The sequence below is a fragment of the Trachypithecus francoisi genome, unplaced genomic scaffold (genome assembly GCF_009764315.1).
Source record: "Trachypithecus francoisi isolate TF-2019V2 unplaced genomic scaffold, Tfra_2.0 Lachesis_group1, whole genome shotgun sequence".
In the NCBI taxonomy this organism is placed as follows: domain Eukaryota; kingdom Metazoa; phylum Chordata; class Mammalia; order Primates; family Cercopithecidae; genus Trachypithecus; species Trachypithecus francoisi.
Window position 1 is genome coordinate 56,283,161 of NW_022681454.1, and position 25,197 is coordinate 56,308,357.

Genomic DNA, 25,197 nt, shown 5'->3' on the forward strand with positions numbered 1-25,197 from the left:
GTCAGCATCAGAAATCACAGGCTCACTCAACTGGCAGAAGTATGTGTTTAGATATGGATGTTATTTTCAGTGATCAAGTCTGAATACTTTGATTCTCAGCAGGTTTTTTTTTTTTTTTTTGCAGAAATTGTAGAGAAATCCACCTAGGTAATTCCGAGAAGACAATGTGAATCAGAACCATTGTTAATGATGCTGTTATCTGGGAGAAGAGACATGTACTTGTTTGGGGTTCATTTCCCATGGTCCAAGACACATGGGTCCTGGTAAAAAACTGTGGACACAAGGTACAGAGCTTCACAACAAATAAAAAGGCAGGGATGGGCCAGTAAGTTATTTTAAGGTATCTTTAAATATAAATTGAACCCCAGAGGCAGAAAAGTCATCTACCCAACACCGGCACATTTTAAACACGATTAGGACTTGTAGGTCAAAATCCCGTAACAAAAAAGGGAAGTTTTTGGTTGTTTCCAAAATGAGGAAAGCATATTAAACAGAATTTTGTGACTTAAACTTCACTCAAGTGAGCTTAAAACTGGCATAATTTTGATACCAAAAGTAAGCTGAATAACCAATACAAAAAACAGAACTGGAATTTTTCTCCCCCAAAACATAATCCCAAATCCAAAACAACTTATATAAGGGATGCAAGTAACAGAAAAAGTCAAATAAAACAACAGTGGTTCCTGAATTTAAAGGAAGGATGCCCACTTCTCTCTCTCTCAAGAGGCAGATGGTCAGCTGAAAAATAAAAACATTGTATCAATAGAACACTCCAAAGAAAAAAAAATTGCAGCCATCTCTGTTCATGCAATATCAAGTTTTTTTTGTTTTAAAAACCCAAACACCAAAATAACCCAGAAAACTAATAAAAAGAAGGAAAATGTTGTTCAGATCTTATGACCTGATGGTTGAGGATCCTGATCAGGCTGTTCAGAATGTGGCTCACGGGAGAGAAAGGACAGGAGTTACCATGAGATCAAGTTTGTGGGCCCTGGACATGGTGGCCCCCTCAGGTTAGGATACACGCTGTCTTCAGTCCATCAGTTCTTGGATCAGCAGCTTCAAGAACATGATAGTTCTAAGCAAGGGGATCCCAGCACAAGACCTTGGGTCTTGGCCCAAGTTTTCTGTTTTGCTCAATTTCCTTTTTCCTTTTTAATTAATATTATTGAATATGACTATTTTTTTGGTAGTGGTAAGTCACTTCAGTATCCACTATGGGCAGACATTGACAAATACAAACAGCAGTGCAATATTTGACCCAGACTTTAAAAGAACAGGAGGCGATGGTGGAAATGAGGTAACTCTTCCCCAACACGTGTGAACAGACAGCTCCTGCTCTTCTAATGCTCTATGTCCATTAGGAGAGAGTAGGGCTTGTCAACAGGATGGTTACATAAAGAAGAAGCTACAGAAGAGAAAAAAGAAAGGTTCAGATTCAAATTTGATTCTTAATGGCTTAAGAAAAAAAGGAGCTTCTCTACAATAAGCTGTGAAAGAACAGCAGTGTGTCAGTTAACGGGGTGACTTCCTTGAGCTCGACGGGAGGGTGAGCAGCAGCAGGGAAGAGGAGGCCAGTGAAGAAGACGATGCCTGCACCAAGGCACATGAATTGGCAGGATGGACAGGGACAGGTATGGGGGAAAAAAGGTGATAACATGATATGTGCAGTACAGGACACCACATGGCAAGTATCTTTGAGAAACTGGTGTAACCCAGACGGCAGCCATTTGAAGTCCACCACACAAGGCAGGAAAGCATGAGACTCTTATCCCTGTTTCTTTTATCCAGTAAGCACGTGTGCATATGCAAACCAAGCAGCGACTAAAAAGAACTCACAAAAAAGGGCACACAAACAATGTTTGGGTAAAAATATATTTTCCCCCACTTTATGTCTTGGCACTAGTGATATATGCATAGATTACCTGTTCACCACTCTCCTACCTTAACAGATGCCAAATTACCAAGCATGTTGCTAAGTGATTACTTTCATATTTGAAAAAATGATATGCTTCACATCAATACAATTACTTTAGTTTTTAAAAAAAGACAAATGTCTAACATGCAGCTTACATATATGACAATTCTGCATTAACACTGAAAGTAGAAGTAGATTACACAACAGTTTTAGAAAACACATTGGTTATTTTCAAACAGCAAAATGACAAGGATCTACAACTACAGTTTAAGGCATATCAGCATATTTTAAAACTAAGAAATAGACAAAGTTCTACTGCTGTTCACAGCTTTTCAATTTATTTAAAAAATTCCCTTCATACCTACATACAAACTAGACTTTGTAGGTCTTAATTCCGACTAACGAATGTGTCCTGTCAGTGGAACCAGGACTTTTCAAAGCTGAGACTTGACAATTCCAGACACTTGCAAATGGCAAAGCAAAGGGGTGGGAATGGACAGTTTTTGCAGGACCACACAGAGACAGTAGGACGTGGGTCGGTAACAGCTGAAAAACCTCACTCAATAGTTTGTATGTTAAACAGTCATGGAAATGTCAAGAAAGCAAAGAAACCAAGTCTGTTCATTTGAGGTGCACAAGATGTGGAGAGTGTGTGTTACTGCTGGTGAGTCACAGAGCAGAGAAGGAAGATAAGTAATCTGTACCCACTGTTACATTAAATAATTCCCACTGTTGAAATGCCCTTTAAAAGCAGAAAACCTTAACCAATTTATAAAGAGCCTAAATTGGGAAAACACAGTCTGAACTGCCCATAAATTCTCATCAATGCTTCTCCATCACATTCTACAGTACGTGTGTTATGGAGATCTAAAGTTCAGAAGAAGCAAAAAGATGGCCATTATGTTTTAACAAAAGATGTGAGGGAAGGCCAGCTAGAGTTATGTAGGCCCCTCACCCCCCAAAAAAAGAGGTGGCCACTGTCAGCAGTTAGCACCAGGGAGAGACCACTGGACTAAGATAAAAAAATTAAGCGGTCATAAAGGCATCCTAGCATAAAATTTTTTCTCTTGGTTTTCTCTAGTAGAAGATGGTAATTTCTCATTCTGGATTTACTTGCCTTGCCGGAATCAAGGGCCCTCTGAACTATCCAATGATGCCCATGAGGCTATGTAGAGCACAGGCAGGGATTAATAATTTCTTTTTTTCTTTTTTTCTTTGGAGAGTCTCACTCCATCACCCAGGTTGGAATGCAGTGGCGCAGTCTTGGCTCACTGCAACCTCCATCTCCCAAGTTCAAGCAATTCTCCTGCCTTAGCCTCCCAGGTAGCTGGGACTACAGGCACGTGCCACCACGCCGGGCTATATTTTTGTATTTTTTGTAGAGACGGGGTTTCACCATGTTGGCCAGGATGGTCTTGATCTCCTGACCTCGTGATCCGCCTGCCTCGGCCTCCCAAAGTGCTGGGATTACAGGCCTCAAGTGGTCTGCCCACCTCAGCCTCTCAAAGTGCTGGGATTACAGGTATGAGCCACTACAACTGGCCTGGATTGGTAATTTCGGATTTCCAAATTCAGGTCAAGAAGTGGAATTTATTATGTGGTTCTTGTGAAAAAAAATATAAATGTGGCCTTTTAAATATATTTAGTTTTTTTTTTAAAAAAAAAAAACAAAAACAAAGGCTACTCAAACCATTATCTTCCTGCCCCCCTTGAAAAGAAAAAAAAATCCATCCATCCCACTTGCTTTCTCTAATTTTGAAAAGTCAGAAAGATCTCAAAGGTTTCTTACTACTGTACTTACATGCAAAGGCGAAAGCACATCCAATTAGATTTGAGGGTATCATTTATTCCGTGCAGAGCCAAGGACTACTGTGAAAAAAGGCATAGATACAGAAAGAAAAAAGAAGAGCAGCAATAACAAACTAAACAGGGCCGGGGACCAGTGGCAGAAAAAAGTTCAGAAGCAATACATTAAAAAAAAAAAAAAGCTTCTATTTGTTTCTTTTGACTTTTTATTCTCTGACTCGCCATACGATTTATTTTGCTGGGAAAATTTTAATGCAAAAAAGTCAATCCAACCAACAATCTTGTAGTCAAAAAGTCAGCTGGATGCCTTTTGCTGTTATGCTTATTTAAAAAAAATTTTAGTGATGCAAGAAACAATTTAAAAGTGTACTTTCTGTACGAGCCACAAAAATGCTCACACAAGCGGTGGTTGGAACAAGCATACAACACAAATATTCAAGCTTTTGTCTGATGCACAGCCTATGAGCAAATTCAGCCCATGGTTTGAATCAACATGCCAGCTACTATTCGGCTGCTCCACAGTTAGCTCCAGACTAGAATTATTTAAAAACAAAACAGAAGCAAAAACAAGGATGCTGGTCCAGTAGCTCCTAAACGTGTGAAGACTATGACTGCTGCTGTGTCTAGTGTGTAGTTTCTATTCCAGCTTTGTTTAGGCTTCCACTAAACTAATTTCCTTACTTTGCTTAATTAAGCATAATCAGTTCATGGAAGACCATTCCTTCTTTCCTCTAAGTATGGTTGAGGACAAAGAGAAGGAGAAAAACTCTTTGCTGAAATCAAAATAGAGACTTGTTCATTTAAAAGAGAAAGTGTGTGTCAGGGGAGATGCAGCATATTCTATCCTATTTACTTAATCTCTAACCAGTGAGGAAAATGTGGAGGGGAAGTGGGTTCATGAGCAATGTTATCCTTTCTACATGTAGAGAAAAAGCTGGGAGGATCTTGTTAGTAGAGGGGAAAAAAACAATCACACAGATGAAAGGATAAGCATCAGAAAGGAACAGTATAGAAAAGAGATGAAATATGCACTTTTCCATACAAATTAGGCATGTAGTATAGGTTCTGGCATGTGGGTCCGCTCCAATCCCTGATGAGGCAAGGGCCTTAGACAAAGAGCAGGTGGAGTTAGCCAAGGTGAGGAATACTCCAGACAATGATTTGAGACTTCAGTTGTTCTATTTCTTCTTTCTTTTATTGCCAAATACTGAAAGGAGACTAAGCAAGGAAGCTGAATATGAAATGTCTACCTTCTTCACTTACGGGTCATGTTGTGGTCCTTCCTATTTCCACCTTAAAGTTGACAAGGTCTCCCTCAAATTCGTGCTACAGAGTTTCAAAAATGATACAGAGTTTATAGCAAATTTTCTAAGGGAAGTATCTGGAAATTTTCTCATGATTAGGGAAAAATTTTATTAGAAGTACAAGTATCCTGGAATCAGTCATCAGGTCCTCCCTCTAAGCCCACTGGGAACAAACTGTGTGTTTCATAAACTGTGTGTTTATGAAAGATTCCTTACTGTTAGTGGTAAGCAGGTTGTAGAAAGCCCATCATCCTTAGTAGAAGGTTCTTCTACTAACCAATGTTATATGATTCCACCTTTAAGACCTCTATCTGTGAGAGGATCAAGGATGCACCAGTAAATGTGAACATCATCATAGTTTTCTCATGCCTGTCTACTCCAACTTGGCCAGGATTTGAAGGCAGGCATTCAGATGCAGTTTCAAACCATGAGAGGAGACAGTCTGAACAGACCCACAAGCTCAGGCCAAATAATGTTATTGATTAAAATGAAAATGTCATGCAAGTGTAAAAATAAAATATAATGCTTGCTCACCCGTCTGTCTACATACAAATCTATCTTGGCTTGGGACAAGTGTGGAGAAAAGACAGTGAGTTCAGGGATTGTGCACTCATGGAGATGAATCATCAAGAAAATGCAAACTCTTGTCATGGCTATTCAGGTTTTTAGTTCAGCTGCTGAGGCGGTGAGAAGTTTTCATGGCAGACGTACAGGTAGCATTTTACCCCACTTTCCTCTGTCCAAAGCGACATACAAGTAACAGGCCTGCTTCGTGCTGCCATTCAGAACAGGCATAAAAAGCAAATCATTTACTTTCCGGAAACAGAGTCCAGCTGCACAGAGCATTTGCGGTTATTCCCTTGTTCTATCATTTTCTACCACCCAACAACATTCAGCAAACGAGTTAATAATAGTTACTGGTGTTTGAAGAAGGGTAAAAATAAAAATAAAAATAAAAATAAAAATAAAGAACACACATGGCAGAGATACGATATTACTGCAAAAGCAGGTGAATGCGGGAACATCCTTGGCTTGCCAGGCTTTATGTGAAGCTTGCACTGCAAGTTAAAAAACAAAACAAAAAAGTTAGAAATAATAATAAATTAAAAAGAAAGGAAAATTAGGAGCGACAGCACCAGCATTCAGCGATGGTGAATGCTCATGCAATGATTATGGAATTGACAGAAATTAAAACCAAAAATTTGAGAAGGCTACTCTACATGACAAGCAAAAGCAAAATTTAATACTCAATTAAAGACATATGGTTAGTTTCCATTTGTATGTAATTTAGAATTCACAAGTGACTTCTTGAAACCACTGCATATCTAGTGGGAGGATTTACTGTTTAGCTTTTGTTTTCTCAAATAACACAAAACCATTATCTGTTAGGTTTGGGTATCCCATTAGCACTGAATAGGAGCTTCATCTTCCACTTCTGAACTGCTGAAGGCGTCAGAGAATAAATATACAATAAATGCCTTTGTACAACTGACTTAAAGAAAAGGTCTAAAGCAGTTTAGGGATTGAAATTACATAGTGAATGGAGGACATGCTATTAATCTAGTTGGGTAGGGGAAAAAGACAATCACTGTAATGGTTACAGATATAGCAATGCCAGGAGCTTCCCCTCTTCTAGGCACAAGGCAGTGCCAAACCCACGGCCATGTGCCTAATCTTAGGCAAGTGCAAAACATACAACCTTATTCCTTAGCAAGAATCAAAACAATTTGTTTTTTAAAGATGAGTGGATGGTTGGGTAAACAAGTATGGTTTTAGAATGATGAATTTTAAAACTGTCTTTTGGGACAGATGCAGCTTAACCAGCAAATGGCTGCTGGCAATTGTGCAGACAGTTTTCAGAGAAGGGAAACACTGTCCACTGACCAGCTTACCCTGCGCAGTCCCACCACTGTGGTATAGCCGCAAACAAGGAAAGTGACGCGGTGGCCAGAGATGGCAGAAGGTGGGGCCAGCTAATGGCAGTGCCAGGGTTAGTTCTACTTTGCCTGTCATCTTAGGAAATGTTATACACTCTCATGCCACTACAGGTCAAGGAGGAGTATCAAGCCTTACCTACATTAAAAAAGGAGCGTGTCATTAGAATAGAAAAAAGAGAATTTAAAACTATTAGAAAAACTAAATTAGGCTTTGAGGTGGACACATAGCAGGTAAATAAGTAAGCATCTGCCTTTTCATTTTCTACCTACAACAAAGCCAGCTCCTAAACTCCTATATCTGCTCCAGCTATGCTAGGAGGCATCTTCCCAGCTCTTTTCAAAGTGCTGCTCTATCTAGCCTGGCCACTGTCTTTCTGCAGTCCCTCTAACCAACACAGTCCACTGCCTCTGGCAGTAAAAGATGTGATTTTTTTTTTTTTTTTTTTTACTTTGACACTTCAGGCCTCCACTGGCAGTTGCTTTCACTGTACAAACGCAAAGTGTGGAAAAGGGTAAGGACCTAGAAAAAGTTACACAAACAATATGTGCCATTGTTAGGAGCAAAACCTGGTTACTACTCTGAACCAATTAAGTATAATATCCTTCAAAATAAATGAGAATATATAAATAAGCTAAAATAGAATCCACACAGGCTTCACTGAAACTTTGAAAGCATTACACATTGGTAAGGCCCCAGGATAGGAAGAAAATAACCTAATATGTTCAAAAGGGCAAGGAAAAACCTCCCTACACTGGGAAGTTTGTTACTAAATAAACTTTTTTAAAATGGAGGCACAATAATGATCAGTTCTTGGAATTTTTATTGCTTAAAGGCACGTCTAGTATACACGAAATACTCTTTTAACATTGCTGGTCTTTTAGAAACATTCTTAGTTTTAAAACTCGAACCTTTATGCACTGAGTGCTTCAGGGTGAAAAGAAAAACTTGACTTTGGGTTTCCTAAGCTATAAGTCAACAGCTTTTTGTCTCATTCATACCTATAGATGTATGTGTACACACACACACACACATACACACACACACACACACCCCTATATCCTTGGTTAGTCTGGATTAACAAAGGTACCATGTCAAATGGCTTTCATCTGTCTTCACTGGAAGAGTCACTGTAATCTCTGAGTCTCTGCATGGGGAACATCACCACGAGTGTTAGATGCTCTCCCGACATGCATAGCTACAAAGGGTTTTCTTAAACTAGATTATAATCTATGTGGTTGTTACTCTCAGAATTAACCCAGCATAACTAAATTTTGGGCCTTGAACTCCTTTGGTCACTTGGATCTGTGCCAACTCCAAATAAAATCATAACCACTTACTATTGTTCAGAACATTTGCCTCCTCCCTTGCTCTGGTGATACATTTTCTGCTGTCTCAGAGCTCAGAATGTCAGAGTTGGTAAAGCATGATTTAAAACTCTCTCAGTATGTCATTGTAGCAGTCCATTTTTATTGTTACTGCAGGCAACATGAGATTTCTTAGGGGTGAGCCTACTGCACATTCATCAAGACTAAGTGGACAACAGCACTGTGCTCACTCTTCCATATAACACATCTCAGTTACTGTGTAGAGACTTGATCCTGTGCACTTTGTGTTTAAAGAATGTAATTCTTTATGTGCTTGAGTATCAATGTTTTTGTTTACTTATGGTCAGCTTTTCCCCTAGAACCTCTGCATGTAAGGCAAAAGAGCAAGACTTCCTGAAACAAGTTCTGAGTTGCTTTATATTAAATAGCTGCCCTAAAAGCACCGCACATTAGACAAAGGAGGGCGGCATCTGCATATCTGCCACTGAGATACCACAAAGGTTTTCCTTAGTGGTATTCTTACCATAGTGCTTCCTGTCAAAACCGATAGCTATTAACATAAAACTAGGCTTTCTGATGATTCAAAGGACAGCTTCAAATCACAGGAGAATGTCAAGGCAGGGCTAAATCTCCCACTGGTTTCAGGCAGCTGCTACTGGAGTATCATAGGGAGTGACTAACTCAAGAGCAGAATCTGACCTTTTGGCACATGACATTAAGACCCTATTTAAAAAACCTTTTATGAGTGGGTTTAGGTTTGGCTTGAGGGTTGGCAGAGGTGTCAACTGGATAGGCATTTGGATCCCATTTCACAATAAAACAATTCATCATACTGAATTTAGAGGAAACTAGTGGCCACTAGCAGCTCTTCCAAATGTTTCATTTTGGGAACGAGACTTTCAGTGACTGGCTTACGAAGTCTTACAACACAGAATAGGAAAATAATTTTAACAACTGTGATTTTAAGACGCTCTCTATCAAGAGTCATGAGAATTGTCTTCAGAGGGTGCTGAAGAGACATCAACCTGTCTTCTTTGAGACTCCTAGTGTTGGTGTGGAAGATGCTACTGGAGACAACAGGTTCCTCCAGGCCTGATTGCTCGGTCAAAGTGGTCAAGTTTTATAAATCAATCTTTGTGTACCTTTTAAAAATATTTTTAAAACCTTCATCATCTTCCCTGCACTGTAGAGAAAATACTTGCTTTTATCTTTCTGGTAAAAGACCAGTTTCCAGTCTGTAAATGGGAAAAGTAGAGACATGCAAGAGGAATAAACTGTTAGAGGTCCCCAATACATGGGGGTGACACCTGCTTACTTTTTCTTATCCTTGTCTTTCTTGGTTTGCTGGGCCCCAGATTGCTGGGCCTGGGACTGTAGTAACTGAGCCGCTGTTTTCTTCTTCTGGAAGTTGTTCACCTCCTCCTCAAGCTCCTTCTTCTTGTCTTCCACTTTCTTCTTTTCTTCTTGGTGTGTCCGCTTTAGAAGGTCAAACTTCTCATGAAGCTGGAGAGAAAAAGAAGACAGGCTTGGTGAACGGAATGAAAATCCATTTGATGTAAAGTTCTTTGGATCTGTTCAAAAAACAAAACATGGCCAGGCGTGGTGGCTCACGCCTGCTATCCCAGCACTTTGAGAGGCTGAGGCGGGTGGATCACGAGGTCAGGAGTTCAAGACCAGCCTGGCCAAGATGGTGAAACCCCATCTCTACTAAAAATACAAAAATTAGCCAGGCGTGGTGACGGGCGCCTATAATCCCTGCTACGGGAGGCTGAGGCAGAGAATTGCTTGAACCCGGGAGGCGGAGGTTGCAGTGAGCTGAGATCGCACCACTGCACTCCAGCCTGGGTGACAGAGTGAGACTCCATCTCAAAAAAAAAGAATACAAACAAACAAACATGTGTCATGTGGCTGCACTGGTTTTAACTACAGGTGTAAAGTACCATTTTGTTGACTTCCTGGAGGAGCTGGGCTGGGAGGCTGAAGGACATCCCTCAGAGACCCAGACTCCTGTGACACTTGAACTCCTTGGACTAAAGATTCCTTCGCTCTGTTGCCCAGGCTGGAGAGCAGTGACTCAATCTCAGCTCACTGCAACCTCTGTCTCCCGGGTTCAAGCAATTCTCCTGCTTCTGCCTTCCAAGTAGCTGGGATTATGGGCATGCGCCACCACGCCCAGCTAATTTTTGTATCTTTAGTAGAGACGGGGTTTCACCATATTGGCCAGGCTGGTCTCAAACTCCTGACCTCGTGATCCTCCCACCTTGGCATCCCAAGGTGCTGGGATTACAGGTGTGAACCACCACACCTGGCCAAAATTAATTATGATCCTAACAAAAAACTCACCCCAGTGGTAAAATTGGCTCTTTACCTCTGGTCCTTTTTCAAAATGTATAAAAAACATTTACTTAGAGATATATACAACGACTACATATATGTGTGTGTGTGTATATATATACATATGTATATATATGCGTGTGTGTGTGTATATCTATATAAGCATTATGAATTAGCTACTTAAACAATGTGTTGGGAAATTGCTGGCCCTTGAGGGAAGGAAAGGGAAGAAGAAAAGGAAAGGAAGAAGAAAGGAAATGAAAAAGAAAAGGAAAGGAAGGAAGTCCAGATAATTTTAGATTTTTTACCCAGCATCCCCTTGGTTCTTGAAGCCAACAGCAAATAAGGCTGAACTTTCTCTGCAGCAAAACCATCTTGAGTGCTTAGCTATTTAAATAGCCTCTAAGTTTCAGTAGTTTTTAGACAAAATAAATTAAAACAAGAAAATGAGGAAATTTAGATGATTTCACTTAGAAACGTATAGAGTATAGGTCAAACACTTCAGATACTCATTATCGAACAGCAGAAATAGACATTATGCACACAAGTGTACACACACACACACACACTCAAATATAATGGGATGAGTGTTATAGTACAAATCTATGTTAACTTCTAGGAAGCAGTTAATCTGGTCAGGGGAGGGAACTGAGGTAAGGCTGGAGCAGGGAGTGCAAGCTCCATGAGGGCAGAAGCATGGGTGCAGACGCGGAGTACAGGCTTTGTATCAGAGCATGTCCCCCAGACAATGCCAAAGTCTAGAAGAGTTGGCTAATAGACTAAGATGATAATAATAGTCCCAGAATCCCAAATCTCATGTTTGAAGACTTGTAAATTGAAGAAATACAGAGCTACACAGGCCATGTGATCAGATCTGGAGACCTAAGATCTAGTTTTAGTCTCGATTTTGCTGCTAACTAGGTATGTGACTACAAAAATAGTTTTAACTTTTATAACCTGTTTGTCATCTGTAAGGTAGGAATGAGAATATCTGACCCATTTTTCTGGCCAGATTGGTAGGTCACTTGTGACAAAATGCATGTAGAAAGTACTTGGACCATCATGAAATCCTCTAAAGTGTGAAGTATTACGAAAATCTCCCTCTTACAAATCTGTCCCTTGGGAGCAGGACAGATGGCTTACCTCTTTCTCTGCCTCTTTAAGTTCAGCTTCTTTCTCCTTCACTCTCATAACAAACATTTGTCTCATTTCTTCTTCTTTCTTCTGCAGTTCTCCCAGGAATTCATTCCTTTTTGCTTCATATGTCTCCTGAAGACTATTCAAAATCCACAAACCAAGGACAGCATTATGAAATTGTATACTAAGAAATTTCAGTTCACATAATTTCTACCCATCTACTTCCAAAACATAAAGTTGCTGCTTGCCATATTAAAGCATAAGTAGAATGACACAGTTTTGCTTTTAGTTATGCTGTAGTTGGAAAGACAAGTGCATCAAGAACTAGAAATCAGTCAGTAAGCACGACATAGCACTAAAGGTATGTCTCTGACTAGCCAAGTTTTATCTTACATATATTCATACAGGGAAAACCTGGGCTGAGGAGGTGGAGGTGGTATAGGATTTGAGAAGATGGAGGAGGCCTGGTATAGGGGGAGAAATGAAGAGGCACTGGAGCCCCACAGACCCAGGTTTGAATTCAGACCGTACCAACTGACCAGCTGTTCTTAGAAAAGCACAGCCTCCCTCAGCCTCCAAGGTCTGAGACGTGGATACAGTGACACTTACCTTCTAGGGATATGACCCTGAGAATGAAATGAAGGGAAGGGAATAAAACATCGAACATATAATCAGTGCCCAGTAAATGGTACTCTCCCCTCTCATCTCCCTCCAGTCCCCAATGTGGAAAACAGATCCAGCAAAAGTAAACTAAAGAGACAACATTACCTTTAAATGTATTGTAGAAAATTGCTACTTTTCAAGTTATATTACCAGTTGTAAATAGAGCAGGGAGAAAAGTTTAATTTTTATTTTCAATTCTATCCTCCTCCTGACTGTCTCGGAAGTTAGAGCCCAATATTCTACATTGAATGCTACAGCTTAGCTTTATCTCTAAGTCAAAACAAATATATTTACAGAGAAATCACTTTGGTAGCACAGCTTAAGAAAATACAACCCCACTGCCACCCCCACATACACACAGAAACATTTCCTGATATTTTATAGGTGCTATTTCTCTCTCTGTCTTGTTGTTTCCCTACAACAACTGTTGTATATTAACCGTCTGCAGTATATCTGCCTTTCCCATGGACCGAATTCATCCAAAGTGTAGACTACAAACTGGATAGCCACTCTGGATGACCCCCGATACCATGCGGACTACCACACACCATTTACATCTGTCCATTTAGACGAAGAAAAAGGAACTTCAGGTGATAGGAACATACATGCATGTAGATACACACATCTATAATGAACTACAGAACTAGTTTAGTATTAGAAAATGTATTAGGCCAAGCATGGTAGCTCACGCCTGTAATCCCAGCACTTTGGGAGACTGAGGCAGGAGGATCACCCGAGGTCATGAGTTCGAGGCCAATATGGTGAAACCCCCATCTCTACTAAAAATACAGAAATTAGCTGGGTGTGGTGGTGAGCGCCTGTAACCCCAGCTACTTGGGAGGCTGAGGCAGGAGGATCACTTGAACCCAGGAATTGGAGCTTGCAGTGAGCTGAGACCATGCCACTGCACTCCAGCCTGGACAACAGAGCATGACTCCATCTCAAAAAAAGAAAACGTATTACTTAGGCTGGTTTTTACGTCAATAATTAACATGGTTATTAGTTTATTAAAAGCAAGTTCTCTTGCCCTCGCCACTATCAATAGTACCTGTTTATAAACAATTGTTTTGAGTTTCCAGAGGTACATTTAGCTTTCACATTATCTTACAAGATAAAAACATGTTTGGCCAATGTTAGTGTTGGCTAATATTAATAGCAATAGTTGGACTTCAAGTTTAAGATCTATAGTGATGGATATATAGAGAAGTGTACTGATAACAGAAGTATAAAATAATTCATGAAATTTTGCATACTAGCTTATAATAAACTCTTCATCACTATTACTTAGGTCAGAATTGCCAAAGGTAGAGGATGACTTGTCCCTCCTATGAAATTTTACAGAAAACTCAGTTTTTGTTGATTTTAGAATAATGAATACATCTCCCTCTTCTTTCTAACAAACAATGGAAACTTTGATAGAAACACTACCCAAAATGTATTCCAGAGACCACCAATTTCAAGAAAGGATCTCCAAAAGAGGGGCTCCAACGTCAAAAGACGGAAGGGAGAATGGTGCCCCTACTATCCTTTTAGCAGATTCACAGTGCATGGTGGATCTCAACCGTGGCCGCACAGCAGGAGCACTGGGCACGTTTTGTTGCATACACTTCCCTAAATCCAGAGTCCTAAGTTCAGTCCTGGAGAGGGTGATTCAGGATGTCTGGTAAGGCAAAATGGTCTAGTTTTAAACGCTTCCCAGGTGATTTGATGTAACTCGTTTGCTAGTTTTAAATACTTCCCAGGTGATTTGATGTAACTCGTTTGCTAACTACTGCTTGTCTTAAATGCTCTGAGAAGCCCAAGAGTAAAAGAACCTGTTTAAATTGATTGTCTTAGAACCCTCCAAATTTGTCTGATCATGGAAAATTTAAGCAATTCACTGATAGAATGTGCTCTGGGTAATGCTTCCCTAAATGCTGAGAACTCCCTAAATGACTCTGCCTTATTCAGTTCCAACCACAAGCTATCTTATGCTTCAGTTTCTGGAGATACATTTTGAAACTATGAATCACAACTCAATTGTGGGTCTTAACCAGTACGTTAAAAAGTTTAAGAGTAGGCATTACCACACAAAATGTGTATGCTGGATCATGATGGAAAATGCTTTTTATAGTGAAGCTTGCAGTCCAAAATTGGAAAGCCTAGTCCCAGAGAAAGCCTAAGGAGCAACTTTGCCATTGGCAAAACTGGAAGCAGTTTTGACACCCTGGGCCAGAGCAGGCAAATGGGCTCAACAAATGCTACTTCTTGTATCATTGTGTCTTAGGATGTGAGCCAGCTTTTGAACTCTGACATTGGAAACAATAATCAGGAACATAACAAAGAAGCCATAAAACCTTACCCCAAGGAATCACAACTGTAATTAGTTACTTACAAATAACTTAGAACCACAGCATCCACAGAATCAGATTCCCAGACACCTCTGCCAGTTGAGTTGTCCACTAGAGATACCAGAAGCCCTCACTAATATTTCCCAGTCATTGAAGATCAGTTCAAAAGGAACTGGCTCATATCCAGTAAAGATATCCAAAGTGATTTTTTTTTTTTTTTTTTTTGGAGACAGGCTCCTACTGTCTCACGCAGGCTGGAGTGCAGGAGCAGGATCATAGCTCACTATACCCTCGAACTCCTGGGCTCAAGGGATCTTCCCACTTCACCTTCTTGAGTGGTTGGGATCAACCACAAGCATGTGCCACCATGTCTGGCTAATTTTTTTTTTTAATTTTTTGTTGAGATGAAGTCTCCCTATGTTGCCCCGGCTGTTCTTAAATTCATGAGCTCAAGTGATCCTCCTACCTTAGCCTCCTAGAGTGCTGGGATTTCAGATGTGAGCCTTTGCACTCACCTCTTCAGTGGTATCTTCCGCAACTTTTAGTTCTTCAAAGTTAATTTTTAATTACAGTTACTAATACCCTTTTCTAAGTGAGAAATATGTACCTTTTTCACAAGATTTTAGATTGATTTGAAATTGAGGATTTTATCTTGTAATTTCCTCTTAACAGCCCTTGGGAGAGGCAGGTTTTGCTTGTGGAAGTCAAAGGAAGAGAATGAACACAGACACTTCAGTTCATCCTTCATTCTGGCAATTCACACAGTACAATTCTCTCTCTGTTCTTATCTAAAAGCATCTAGTGGAGGGCATGCCAGAGTATGACAATCTCTACCAGCATTTGTGGAGTGGAGCAATACAGACATGAATTCATTTAATCCTTACAACAACCCAATAAGGTAGACATTACTATCACCTCCCACTTTATAGATGGAGAAACTTGGACACACAGGTAATTTGGGCAGGTCACACAACAAAGAAGTAACAGAGCCAGGACTGAGTCCAGGCTGCCTTGCTCAGATAAGAACTCCACCTCCTGCATTGCATGGCTGGTGTACGGAGGCCCAGCCACTCCTAAAAACAAATGAGCCTCCTGGGCCTGGACCTTGTTGGCCTCTGAAGAAATGGTGGTAACTGAGTGTTTTGTGTGAGTTGAATGGGGGTGAAGCAAGGAGATGGTGGTGTTCCAAGGTGAGATGAGAGCAGCTTGGGCAGGTACTGTTAGGAAAAGCACAGTGGCCTCTCAGGAGAAAGGAAGCAGGGAATAGCTCATGGGAGACACATGACATCTCCTCTTCTACCCTATAATGCCAGCCAGAAAGGGGCTGGGGTCGAGGAAGGAGAGGCCTGGGTCCAGGGAAGTATGGGTGCTCTGGATGGTAGAAGCATGAGTTTCAAGGCTTCAGGGCAGCAGCTGGGCATGCGCGGGAGGTGGATAAAGATGGGCTTGGGAAAGAGCAAATGAATGCCTCGTTATATATGTATTCTGCAACAAGATAATGAAGACACAAGTGTGAATGCAGGCAGGTTTAAAGGCAACCCAGGGACGGGCTCCACTAGCTTTACTGCCATGGTGTGATGCCAAGGCTTGAATACAGCGTCTCTGTGCACACCCTGCTCTTCCTTTTGCCTCACACTGTGTAACATACACAGTGGTGCTGCCTCTTACTAGACTTGGCCTTAGAGGTCACTCTCTGTTTTACAAACATGTGCTGTAAACACAAGCGGGGCCCAGAGGACAAATGGTGAACGAGGGTGCTCACTGGGAAGGATGAACTTCACTGCACACCCATGCAGAAATCCTGTGCTTTGAGAATATAATAAAACCTTAAGCCTTTGATTTATACTCCTCCAAGCTCAGCCTAAATTCACATGGAAGATCCATCTTCCAAGCACATCCAGGAATGGTGACTCTGCAGATGAAATTCTGGAAAATCACTTAAATCAACTGTGGCTTCTGCTTTTCCTTAACTCTGTCATCCTCCAAACAGTCACCTCACTCCATTCCTCCCTCTCAGGTGCACAGGAAGTGCTGAAGGTGCACAGGAAGTGCTGAGGGTGCCCGAAATTCTTCAAAGGCAAAGGCTGAGCCCTTTTAAGAGTAGTGGTTTCCAAGAAAAGGAAAATCAAATTCATTTCATATCACTATTTACCAAGACATGTGATTCAAAGCCAACTTTTGGTACCAAGTGATCTTCCCTAAACCAGGAGGGACACCAGAGTTCGAATGAGTGGTCTAAGAGGAGAAACTGTTTCCAGTTAAAATGGAAAACCTGGTCCCAGTTATCGAGATGTTAGAAGGTATTTATTTTTAGAAGGTCTACTTTTTTCTAATTTTCTTATATATGGAAAAAAGTAAAGGCCTTGGTAATATATATGTGTATATATATAATGTGTCTGTAATATTATATCTATTATATATACATAATATATACATATATTATGTGTTATTAATATAATTACATTTATAATATAGTATATAATTATATATTATATTTAAATATATATTATATAAATATATATTTATATAATATATAATTACATACTATGTTATAATATATATTTATAATATATAATTATATACTATATTATAATAGTATAAATGATATTATATATTATATAATATATAATTATTATATATATATTGTGTGTGTGTGTATATATATTTTTTCCCTTTTCATCATCAAAAAGTAAAACTCAGGCCAGTGGAAATGGATCCAAGTGGGGAAGGGAGATATGGATAAAGCTCTCTAAGCATCAGGCAGCCTCAGTGATGTCCCTTCACCAATCCTGAAGCCACTGAAACAGGGAGAACAAAGCGGTGGGCTGGCCCAGCAGCTTCCCTCGCAGAAGCCCTGCTGGGCCTATCCAGCTCCACCTCTTCCTGGTGAGCAGTTACTCTGGGCTTGCAGGAAATGCCTTAATTAAAATGCCGGCTACACAGACAACTTAGTGGCCTGCAGCAGCAGGAAATCCTCACCATCCCCAGGCTCCCAGGGAATCTAAGAAACCTAGTCAAGATGGTGGAAGGACTTGGTCTTGCCTGTCCCAGAAGACTTAGGCCACTGGGCCCTTCCTGGTGGTGTAGATAGCTAAGGGTAGCATCATAGACTCTTCGAATTTCACAGATTCCTGAGTTGAAAGAAACACAACTATACCAAATGGCTCTGAACATTTTGAGAAGTAAAACACTTTGAGAGGTAAATAACCTCGAACAAACTCAAGAAACAGTCACATGCATTCTAACTTTTGCAGGCAGTTCACAGGCTCCAAGTTATGATCTCGTCTAGGGGTTGGGAAACTACAGCCTGAGGACCAAATCTGGCCCGCCATCTGTTTTTGTAAATGAAGTTTTACTGGAACACAGCCATGCCCATTCATTCACAGTACAGTCTATGGCTGCTTTCGGACAAGGGCAGAACTGAATAGTTGTGACAGAGACCATTTGGCCTGTAGAATCTAAAATGTTTACTATCTAACGCAGTACAGAAAAAAATTTTTTTTTACTGGATCTAATTATTCCATGATCTGGATCAGCTCCTCATCTCACAGATGAAGAAATTCAGGCCCAGGTGGGTTAAGAATTTGTAGCATAGCAGGACCAAGAACTGAACTCAAACTCCTGACTCCTAGCCCAGTGCTCTTCAACACTGTCTGGATTTGAATGAAGGCGAGGGGAAAATGAATTCAATTTTATAGCAGCTCCTTTTTTTCCATATCTCTTTGCATGAAAACAAATATTCTATGTAATAGTGAAGATGGCCTTTCCCACACAGAAACTGTTTCATCAGGTTTAGTAACCATAAAGTGGACTTGCCTTTGTAAGGACTGTTTTCTGATAAATGCATTTCAAGGTTCAATTAGCTAAACCTGTGTACACAAAAAGGTGTCCTACACCTTGCCTCAGAATGTGACTTTCACATGGTTGGAGATGGTCAGTTTTGCAAGCCGCCAGGGCAGAAGGGAATGATGCAACCTTGGCTAGAAGTTAACTTCTTGGTAAACCCCTTGTCTGGGTTCTGCATTTGTTCTCACTGCATACACACATGCTCGTGGAACTCCTCAGTAGCAGAGTGCCAGGTGACAAGCCCAGGCATTCCTAAACTATCTCTAAAGCAATTGCATAAACTCCCTCCTGGCGGGGCGCGGTGGCTCACGCCTGTAATCCCAGCACTTTGGGAGGCTGAGGCGGGCGGATCACAAGGTCAGGAGATCGAGACCATCCTGGCCAACACAGTGAAACCCCATCTCTACTAAAAATACAAAAATTAGCCGGGCGTGGTGGTGGGCGCCTGTAGTCCCAGCTACTCGGGAGGCTGAGGCAGGAGAATGGCGTAAACCCGGGAGGCGGAGCTTGCAGTGAGCTGAGATCCCACCACTGCGCTCCAGCCTGGGTGACAGAGCGAGACTCCATCTCAAAAAAAAAAAAAAGAAAATAAACTCCCTCCTACAGACCCACAGGGACAGAATCTGCTGTGCACAGGCTGCCTCGGGTTCTACTGTCAGCCAGCTTGTAGGCATCAGAGTGTGTTGTAGGGCTAGCCAGCAAAGAGGAGAAAAACAGGTTTTTTTCCCCAAGGAACTATGGCCCTCAATTTGTAAAGGCACAGAGCCCAGACACACCTCACAACACCTGAATTCAAATTCCCATTAAGAAACAGCCTGGGGGCCAGGCGGGGTGGCTCACGCCTGTAATCCCAGCACTTTGGGAGGCTGAGGCACTCCAGCCTGGCCACAGAGCCAGGATCCGTCTCAAAAAAAAAAAAAAAAAAAAAAAAAGAAAGAAAAGAAATGAAACTGCTTGGGCACCATCTGGACAATCCTCTCCTCCAACAGGAGGTGGCGAACCTGGCCTGACAGCCTCACCCCACACCTTTACCCAGAACCATCCCACGACTCACCCCAGTGTGGGCCAACCCTATCCCTACCACTGGATTCTGAGGGGTTCTGGGCTTCGGCTGGGGTATTAATTCTACATCCATTTCTCCCCTTCACATTTTGCATCTTTATCTGCCAGTGATATAAAAAAAATACATAATCTTCTGGAAGCTATTCTCCTTTCCTCCTGATTCTTTGTTGTTAGAATTTTACTGAACCACTGAAAGCTAATAGTAAAAGTGCTTGACAAAGGAAGAGCCTTTGGAAGTTAAAGGTGTTTGGCAAAAATGAATGGGGCAAACTGTAATCAGCAGCCGCACCTCTGTAAATGCATTGACCAGGCTCTGTACCTCTGCAAGAGAACAGGCAGAAACCTGGGCTCAGGACCCAGATGGCAAGAGCTCAACACCACACCACTGTTTACTACTTGGAGGACCTTGGGCAGTTTGTTTACACTTTCAGTGCCTTTGTTTCCTCATCTGTAAAATGTGGATGATAATAATGACATCAACTAGATAAGTTAGTTGAGATAATGCAAATAAAGCAATTATCGCAATGCCTGACAACATATGTATTGATCTTCACCCACCACATCCTTCCATCATCACCATCTCAATCCAGCAAGCATTTCCGAGATGTACCAACATGCCACTCTCAACACTGTCTAGGAGACAGCTGATTGCTAGGTGCCTTCATACCTGAAGGGTTTGCTGTCAGGGTCAGTGTCCTTGAACCCCATCTCTTCAAGCTTACAGCGTCGGTACAATTCGTAGTGGCGGGTGTGAGTCTGCTCTCGCAAGTCCTCCATGTTCACCCGGATCAGCATCTCTCGAAGTTTCACAAAATCACAATGATTTTCATTCTCAACTATAAGAGGGGGGAAATGGAGGAAGTGGGATCAGCAATGATGTCACTGAAATATCTGCAGTGATGCTTCCAAGATGTTACTACCATCACTCCTGAAATCTCTGGGGTCTCAAGGCCATCTGAAGATCCTTTACTGGATTCACCTTACATTCATGACAAAGACAAGATTTCTGACAACACTGACCATAATACTGATGACAATGCTGACTGCTGAGTGCCTACTGAACACAGGGCACAGGGGGAGGAGCTTGAAAACAAACATTGTCTTTACACCTCATAATAACTCTGCCAAGGAGATGTCATGACTCTTGCTTTGCAGATGCAGGAGCTTGGTGAGCAAGCTGACCTCCCAAAAAGAGGTAGCAGAGTCTAGGTTCAAACACTAGAACATCTGATCCAAAGTCAGATGTTGTACCACACCATGCTGTCTATAACTGTGCAGGGCCACTTTTACATAGCACTTCATTTAATTTTATCAACGATACTGGGAAGAAAGGAGTTTTCTTATTGTAGAGAAATTGGTAAGAGTAAGAACAATTGTATTTTTCCCAGGGATCTCAAAGGTACTGTTTCTTCTCACAGCTTTATTGCCTTTATTCAAAACAGAGGAAAAGGAGGTCTGATACATCTTAAATCAATGAAGAACTTTCTGTAGCCATCCTGCTTAATCCATAGCACTGGATGTCCTCCTTCAGAACACAAGGGTAGGTCATACAGTCCTTGTCCTTCAAAGTGACACACCTGACAAGCTTTCAGGTTAGACTGTGGCCATGTCCCACAGTGCCAAATATAGGTCAAATATTCTCATAAGTCTCGAATTTACTAAGATAACATTTTATTAGAAGACATTTTTTGCATAGTTGATGGAGAAAAAAGTACCCTCTTGTTTGCAAGAAACTTTTTGCTGCTTTTTAATACTTGGCTGATAAAACAAGTTCCAACTCCTAGGGAAGAACTATTTTTCAATCAGGACTTTATATTAATTCCCTACACAACCCAGCATCCTTGAGGGGCTACCTCAAGGGATTGGCAGTCACATCTCTCCATTGTCCACCTACCTGATTACTTTTTCTTTCTTCCTCACCTCCACGATTGCCACGTGTGGAGCCCCCCCCCACACCCTCCCACTGCCAGCCCACTATTGAGGGCCTCCCTAAACAAGACGGGAAATGAACAAACACGGCCATTCACATAGGGGCTAAATGTGAAGACTCCATCTTCCATGCTGTGCACATACCCTGCACCACACCCCAGGGGTACTGCCTGGCCTTTGCCATCTTGTTGCCAATCTTCACCTCTTCGGTGCTGCCAACCACTGCAAATGGGAGATGGACCTGCCAAGCAAAAGGACAGAGAATAGTTACCTTCCCCTGCTCTGACAGACTGGTTTCCACCAGTCTCTATCTTCTTCCTCCTTCTGCAGGCCTCTACTTGGTGGCAAGGGAAAAGCAGGCTGCAGTTTGGTGGGTGGATGTCACGTATCCCATCCCCCTTACAACCCAATACCAAATATGCGATATGAGTTAGATTCAAGGGAAAACTGTAGGAGTCTTTGCAGCTATAAAGTAAGTTTTAGACTTGTGCTAGCCGATGCAGTGGCCACCAACTATATGTGGCTGTTGAGCACTTGAAATACAGCATGTAGGACCAAGAAATTGAATATCTAACTTTTAATTAGTTTACGTCTAAATTTAAAATGGAAGCAACGTAAAATATTTTTCCATTAAATGCAACTTTATTGTTTTGGTAAAACTACATTTCACTTTGCTTCAAACTCAAATCTTCTGAAAAACAAGACCAAAGTAGATGGCAAGGTAGACACAAAGATTAAAGAGAAAGTATCTTGGCCGGGTGCGGTGGCTCAAGCCTGTAATCCCAGCACTTTGGGAGGCCGAGACGGGCGGATCACGAGGTCAGGAGATCGAGACCATCCTGGCTAACCCGGTGAAACCCCGTCTCTACTAAAAATAAAAAAAAAACTAGCCGGGCGAGGTGGTGGGCGCCTGTAGTCCCAGCTACTCGGGAGGCTGAGGCAGGAGAACGGCGTAAACCCGGGAGGCGGAGCTTGCAGTGAGCTGAGATCCGGCCACTGCACTCCAGCCTGGGCGACAGAGTGAGACTCCATCTCAAAAAAAAAAAAGAAAAAAAAGATAAAGTATCTTTTTGGATCTCAGCTCACTGCAAGCTCCGCCTCCCGGGTTTACGCCGTTCTCCTGCCTCAGCCTCCCGAGTAGCTGGAACTACAGGCGCCCGCCACCTCGCCCGGCTAGTTTTTTGTATTTTTCAGTAGAGACGGGGTTTCACCGGGTTAGCCAGGATGGTCTCGATCTCCTGACCTCGTGATCCGCCCGTCTCGGCCTCCCAAAGTGCTGGGATTACAGGCTTGAGCCACCGTGCCCGGCCTTGGCTGTGAATTTTATAAAATGTAAATACAGATATAAAGTATTTTTGGTGAAAATTCAGTCCAAAATGAGAGAGAGACGCTGTCATTGTAAAATATACACTGGATCTCAAAGATCTACCATTAAAATGTGTGTGTGGTTTTTTTTGTTTTGTTTGGTTTGGTTTTTTTGAAACGGCATCTTTCTCTGTCGCCCTGGCTGGAGTGCGGTGGTGCTATCTTGGCTCACTGCAAGCTCCGCCTCCTGGGTTCACACCATTCTCCTGCCTCAGCCTCCCCAGTAGCTGGGACTACAGGCGCCTGCTACCGTGACTGGCTAATTTTTGTATTTTTAGTAGAGACGGGGTTTCACCGTGTTAGCCAGGATTGTATTGATCTCCTGACCTTGTGATCCACCTGCCTCGGCCTCCCGAAGTGCTGGGATAACAGGTGTGAGCCACCGCACCCAGCCTAAAATACCTAATAATTTTTATATTGATTACATGTTGAAATTATATTTTGCAACATATTGGGTTAAGTCCTTAAAATTAATTTCACATTTTTTACTTTTTTTAAGGTGGCTACTAGAAAATTTTAAAATATTTGTATGTCTCACATTAGAGTTCTACTTGAACAACACTGCTTTAGACAGTTGACTACTGCACAAATTCTAAGTCAGAAAAACACTTTAGCCCAAATTATTGCCTCAAGTTTTGCACCCAGACTTATCTGAACTAGAGATGGTGTCCAAGAAAACTGACTCTTTCACATCAGTTTATTTGGTAGTTATCACTGCATTCTGAGTGGGGGAGGAAATAATAATCCTATCTTTTTTCTATCAGCATGTAAGAATAAGATTTGAAATAGCTGCTCCTAGAATTATTATTTAGAGTTCCTTGATCCAGTGTTCTTCCACTATAGATACATTGAGAAAGAAGATAAAAGTTTTCAAGCCAATTCCTCTCCTACAGAGAACTTGGCATAATCATTGGCTCAGGTTTCCCAAGTAGCATTTTGTCAGATGCTTAAGATATTGAAATTTTCTAGTTCATTTCACACTCTAAGAAGAAAGAAAGCGTATTCTCTTTCTCAAACAAGTCTGAGTTTCAGACTTGAATACTATTGTCCCCTGAAGTTGAGGAGCAACAGGACCCTTCTGGTCAATATTTTGGTGTAATGACCAAGGAAATTTCTCCACTCAAATGCAACAAAAGCAACTGCCAGTGGAATTTGTTTTCCTCAGATTTCTACACATTATGTGAAATTTCATCAGCAAAAATTGTTTGTAATGAAGAGCCTAAAAAAAATTCTTTAAAGAACAGGATTGGCCGGGCGCGGTGGCTCAAGCCTGTAATCCCAGCACTTTGGGAGGCCGAGACGGGCGGATCACGAGGTCAGGAGATCGAGACCATCCTGGCTAATACGGTGAAACCCCGTCTCTACTAAAAATTACAAAAAACTAGCCGGGCGACGAGGCGGGCGCCTGTAGTCCCAGCTACTCGGGAGGCTGAGACAGGAGAATGGCGTGAACCCGGGAGGCGGAGCTTGCAGTGAGCTGAGAGCTGGCCACTGCACTCCAGCCTGGGCGGCAGAGCCAGACTCCGTCTCAAAAAAAAAAAAAAAAAAAAAAAAAAAAAAAAGAACAGGATTAATTTGGAATGTCAGAGATTCAGTTCTATTAATCTGATAAAGACAGAAAGAAAATAGAGCAAAAATTCTTGGGTATTTTCTTTCCAATAAGTTTAACACAGATATAGTTCCATGAATATAAAATAATGAAAACTTATTTAGAAGGATAGGAATATAAAGAAAAATTACATAGCAGTCATTCATGATACTTCCTGAATACCACACTGACATCCCAAATTATAGTTCTACAGCAGAATAAAGGAGTGCCATCTCAGCTTGAGATTTTTACCTTGCTATAAAAAAGTACAGACCTCCTGCAGTATCCACAGGGTATAGGTTCCAGGACTGTCCATGGACACTGAAATCTGCAGGTGCTCAAATCTCTGATATAAAATGGTATAGTATTTACAAATAACCTGTGCACATCCTCCTGTATACTTTAAATCATCTCTAGATTACTTATAATACCCAAGACAATGTAAATGCTATATAAATAGTTATTATACTATATTTTTAAATTTTTTTTTGTAGAATTTATTTTTAATTTTTCTTGCTAAGTTGACCAGGCTGGTCTTGAGCTCCTGGCCTCAAGTGATCCTCCCTCCTCAGCCTCCCAAAGTGCTGGGATTACAGGTATGAGCCACTGTGCCTGGCCATATATATTTTGTATTATTGTTTTTATTGTTGCA

General features: G+C 41.4%; 1 protein-coding gene across 1 annotated transcript in view; it reads right to left on the reverse strand.

Moving 5' to 3' along the window:
* Nucleotides 1–817: 817 nt before the first annotated feature.
* The window catches only part of SEPTIN11 (septin 11), a 95,088-nt gene continuing 70,708 nt past the window's right edge, over nucleotides 818–25,197 (reverse strand). Inside the window, 5 exon segments of the mRNA XM_033214348.1 lie at nucleotides 818–1,408; nucleotides 9,607–9,794; nucleotides 11,769–11,901; nucleotides 20,331–20,499; nucleotides 21,737–21,833. Coding sequence (XP_033070239.1) covers nucleotides 1,393–1,408; nucleotides 9,607–9,794; nucleotides 11,769–11,901; nucleotides 20,331–20,499; nucleotides 21,737–21,833 — 603 coding nt within the window. The 3' untranslated portion in view covers nucleotides 818–1,392.